General features: G+C 35.5%; 1 protein-coding gene and 1 long non-coding RNA gene across 4 annotated transcripts in view; one reads left to right on the forward strand and one right to left on the reverse strand.

Moving 5' to 3' along the window:
• The window catches only part of LOC110439191 (uncharacterized), a 1,791-nt gene extending 470 nt beyond the window's left edge, over positions 1-1,321 (forward strand). Inside the window, exons 1-5 of one of the 3 annotated variants that reach the window (XR_012397801.1) lie at positions 1-269; positions 423-477; positions 562-627; positions 785-834; positions 1,133-1,321. The exon at positions 1-269 is cut by the window's left edge and continues 470 nt beyond it. This is a non-coding gene — a long non-coding RNA (uncharacterized lncRNA). The remainder of the gene's footprint in view (positions 270-422; positions 478-561; positions 628-784; positions 835-1,132) is intronic. The other 2 variants (XR_002457906.3, XR_012397802.1) reach the window with 2 other exon arrangements.
• The window catches only part of slx9 (SLX9 ribosome biogenesis factor), a 28,015-nt gene extending 25,799 nt beyond the window's left edge, over positions 1-2,216 (reverse strand). The window contains 1 exon segment of the mRNA NM_001045366.1: positions 1,939-2,216. Coding sequence (NP_001038831.1) covers positions 1,939-2,130 — 192 coding nt within the window. The 5' untranslated portion in view covers positions 2,131-2,216.
• Between the last annotated feature and the right edge of the window lie 2,784 nt (positions 2,217-5,000).

The raw sequence follows: 5,000 nt of genomic DNA on the forward strand, positions 1-5,000 counted from the left end.
AAAGTAACAGTTCACTCAAAAATGATATGTACTCACGAATTATTTGCCCTGTAAATAGTAAGTGATTCCAAACCTTTAAGTTTCTTTATTCTGTTGAACACTTAAAGACTGTAAGCATTTGCTTTCATAGTAGGAAAACACTATGGAATTAAATAGTTACAGTTTCCAGCTTTATTTAATATATCTTCTTTATTGTTTAGCAGAAAAAAGCTATATAAGTTTGCAACAAATAAAGGATGAGGCTAAAATGGCAGAATTGTCAGTTTTGGGTGAGCTATCCCTATAAGTTAAAGTATATAAATTAATGTTCATATGCCTAATTAATATAGATAGTAATTAAAAGGTCTGCTATAGTCTAAATTTCTATTTTGATTGGTCTTTTGATGTTTTATTTAAAACCCACTCTTTTCTTTGCTCAACAGGCTATTTTTACATGGAGGTAATCTTCTATTGATAATTTCTGGATTTTAATTATGCGTAAGTTGCATAAAACTCTATTGTTTAATCACTCACTGTTGTTTTCAAATTACTCATGTAACTTGTCTTTCAAAATGTTTTCAGCTGTTGAATTCACCTCAGATCAGTGTTGCTGTAATTCCTGATCTATGGAAAGAAGAATTGGATGAGGTAAGAAGTATACTATTTTATTTACTATTAAATGTAGTTATGTTACCTAAAACAGCATGTCCATAATGTGGAAAATAGATCATGCTTATGAAAAATTACTTTATTATTTTGTACAGCTGTTATTGAAATGACACTAAGTTTAACATTCCATTTACAGCGAGCAACGCCACAACTACAGGGCCTGTTCTTTCTCTTCTCATAATTTAAGTAAGTATTCGGAGACTAACTCTGACTTCTGTTAACTCAAACCTGTTTTCCCTGTATCTCTAAATTTATTTAATTGTATGTAATTTTGGTATATGATATATTATTAAAACATTAAAATAAAGTAGGCTTCATAATTACTCTGGATATTTTATATGTAATGAAATTACAATAAATGTCTTAAACTTCAATAACTTGCTAGTTATAGTCATTTCCTGTGTAGTGCTGTTGTGTCAAGCTCTGATCTGTCCTCTCTTGTTCACTGCCTATTTTGACTTGTGTCTGCTGTGGATCTCTGAAGCTGTATTATCAGTTGAATTTGTTTCTTCCTCTGACTGCTTTCTCCATACCAACAACTACGACTGGTCTTCAGCTGCGCTCCCCGGTCTGCTGTATTCTCCAGTCCAGAGCTTCACTGCCCAGTGTTTGAATTTTAATTTATATATTTATTTACATTTTAATGATTTCTTGTTTACTTTTCTTGTTTGTTTACCCTTTAGTTTAATTTATATATATATATATATATATATATATATATATATATATATATATATATATATATATAAAATCTAAACTTTATTTTATACTGTTTGCTTATAATTAGATACTGTATGTGTACTGTATGTATTAAATGTTGTGAAATATATAATAAAAAGTTTGATTATTAATTTTTGTGGCATTTTTACACTTTAAAGTTTACACATGCAGTTATTAAATTAAATGCGAAAAATAAATGAATAATATTTCATATTAAGCAATACTGGAAAAGAATTGCTGCTTATCCTGTATTCTAGGCAGTATTGATAAACTGCCACAAAAAATATTAATACAAGTAGTAAGAACGCCGCCTCACGGTTGCTGAATGTCGCACGACAACGTTGCTACAGCCTTCTCACGTCTTACATTTCTACGTTGTGACAATGTAGCGAGCACGTAAGCGGCAACGTTGCCTTTAAAAAAATACAACGTTGTGCGGACATCGCTACAACGTAAATGTGTTTGTTGGGATAATAGTTTTATAAAGAGAAGCTCATACACATCTTACAGTAGCGTTACCCTGTGTCACTATGTAATGACAGTAGAATTAATACAAAAGAATGGCAATACCTTTGTGTTATTGTTATTGCTGGTGTCAGATATGCTGCTTTTGGGCTGTTTTGCGTCTGTTTTTGCTCGCTGAAAGGACTGGATCTGTATCTTCTCCAGACTCTCCAGCGTGGGTCTGTTTTCGGGCGCATTTTCCAGCTTCACTGCACCATGATGGAGCTTCTGCCGAATCCGTTTGATTTTCCCAACCATTTTGTTTTAGTATGTGCGTTTCGTTGATATCCTTGAGCTTACACAAAGCCCAGACATTCAGAAATCGTCCCGCACGTGTTAAAATTGACAAATTTGTTTGGTGTTACATTTAACATCGTCCGGGTGAAAGTGATTCGGAAGATGGGTTCCGTCAAAAGTTCTTTTCAGGTCGCCTAAACTGCAAAATGTCCAGGTAAGAGTTTTCAAAACAACCTCAAACTTAAATAAACCCACAATAAACAACACATTTTGTTGCATTAAGCGTCATTTAACGTATGACCTGCTTTAAATACCAAAAACACTACAGCAATTTACATTAAATAGATAGAATGTTATTTACCAAATGTTACAATCAAATTTCGGAGTTCAACGGGTTTTCTACACAATCTCTCGTTTTTTATTTATTTAATCCATCATATTTGTGTTGGGCAAGGGTGTCCAAACTGGACAGTGTTGCCAGAGTGGGTGGTTTTGATTTTGCTTTTGCGGGTAAAAAAAATGACATAGGCGGGTAGTGAAATTTTGGGCGGTTTTGCAACGCTCTTCACATACAAACGCTTACTACAGTTGTGATCTTCCAATTTTACATAGTTTTTGGGCTGAAATTAGTCAGCTACATCTGGCTACACTGGTCCTAAAGGGACTCAACAGTTTAACTTCTTTTAAAGGTGTGGTCCAGAATGTTTTTGTGTTTATGAGATGCAAAGCAATGTATGCTCATGCTTCAATTGTCAAAAATCATGTTATTGTTTCATATATCCAGTGCTCAATTTGTTAATTGCGAGGGCCCGGAACAGATCGAAGTAACAGCATCCGGCATGTTACCCGAGGATGAAGAGGTGTCGTGCATGAAAGTGGAGAGCTGGGGTTTAGGAGCAGCGTTGGATGTGGCAGAGGGGTGTCACAGACGAAGGATAAAAGTAAAGAGCGGGGGGTTGTCCCGGGCGAAATTGAAGAGGGTTGGGAAGTTGCGGAAGAAAGTGAAATTGAACAGCGGACACGGAGGAGGTCAGTTGAGGAGGTGGATTGGTAAAATGAGGGGATCTGGATCCAGCCTGTTCCAGCACAAATTAAGCCCTGCATATATCTTATTTTAATTATATACTGCTATTCAGCTAACATGAAAATAACTGTCATATTTCCTAGTTCCCCCAAAAGCCCGCCCTTAAGAGGCTCTGATTGGTCAGCTAACATAATGTGATGTAATTTCCGAATCAGCTCCACATCACCAGGAAGCATCTCTGTTATAACATTACAGTGCCTCTGGCCATGCCCTCTTCGCTGCACTAAGTGTATGCGCATAATCTGAAGGGTTTATGACATCATTAACCTGGATGTATTTTTTTGTAGTCCTCAAAGTTCGTTTGCTGTAGGCTTTGCAAAGCTTACTCTGTAAAAGCCAATGTCTCCCTTTGCATTGAACTTTGAGCGTCTTACATATAGAGATGTTGTTTATGTTCACACAGCTACATTACACATCAACTAAAGCTTAAAATATGATATCGCAGTGGACCACCCCTTTAACACACCTGCCTGGAAGTTTCCAGTAGTGTTTCTCAACCAGGTTCTTGGACGACCACCAACACTGCATGTTTTGGATGTGTCCTTTGTCTGTCACACCTATTACAGGCATTTCAGTGAGTTGATGAGCTGTGTTTGGTTAAGGCAGAGGTGTCCAAACTCGATCCTGGAGGGCCGGTGTCCTACAGATTTTAGTTCCAACCACAATCAGACACCTGGGCAAGCTAATCAAGCTTTTACTAGGCTTTCTAGAAACATCCTTGCAGGTGTGTTGAGGCTAGTTGGAGCTAAAATCTGCAGGACACCGGCCCTCCAGGATCAAGTTTGGACACCCCTGGGTTAAGGAGACACAGAAAATGTGCAGAGCTGGTGGTTCTCCAGGAATGTGGTTGAGAAACACTAATCTAGTACACCTGGAAAGAGCTTGATTGGCTGGTTCAAGTGTGTTTAATTGCGCTTAGAACTAAAGTGTGCAGGACATCGGCCCTCCAGGACCAAGTTTGGACACCCCTGGTGTAGGGTAACAATAAAGATTTTTGATATGGAAAATTTGTGCAGAAATACCAAAATAAAAAAGCTGCAGAGTATAAAAGGTTAAATACTATATTGTTATTGAATCATACTATAGTAAAGTGTAATATGCTGTATATAATATAGTATTTACAAAATCTGTTATTGACTGCTGTAGCATATATTTATAAAGTGTATAATAACTACTGTTGTATGCTTAAGTTTTTACTACAGTAAATTGGTGTAACTATAGTAGTTAGTTGTTTTTACACTACTACATTATTTGGAAAATGTTTATTTTACTGTAATTGTTGAGTTACAGCACCTATAGATTAAGGTAAATTTGGTTTTATATTCGCACACTGATTCAGCAACAACTTGTAATACACTCCCTATATTGTTTTCCATGGTACTTTGAATATTCAGTCTGAAATCAAACGCAAGTATAACTTGAAAACAACATTAGCACTATTTATTAGACTGTGAACAGTGTTGTATTTTGATAGTTATTGGCTGCTATTTCACTATTTAGAATTTGCAAAGATCACTTTATTGAAACTATATTATTAAGGACAAAGTCAAAATGTGAGAATATAAAACCAACATTACCTCAGTCACCTATAGAATTACCACAACAGATTAATTACAAGTACTTTACTATAATCAAAAACACTAGGATTTTTATATGTGGCCCTTAAATGTTTAGAAATTGTTTTCAACTAACTTGATGGTCTTGTTTTACTATCCATAGTTTAACTATGGTATTGAAGAAAAACAATGCAAGTCATTGGGCTAATTAATCCATTAAATTAAAAGCATGCTAAATTTTTACAAAGAGT

The sequence above is a fragment of the Danio rerio genome, chromosome 22 (genome assembly GCF_049306965.1).
Source record: "Danio rerio strain Tuebingen ecotype United States chromosome 22, GRCz12tu, whole genome shotgun sequence".
Taxonomy (NCBI): Eukaryota; Metazoa; Chordata; class Actinopteri; order Cypriniformes; family Danionidae; genus Danio; species Danio rerio.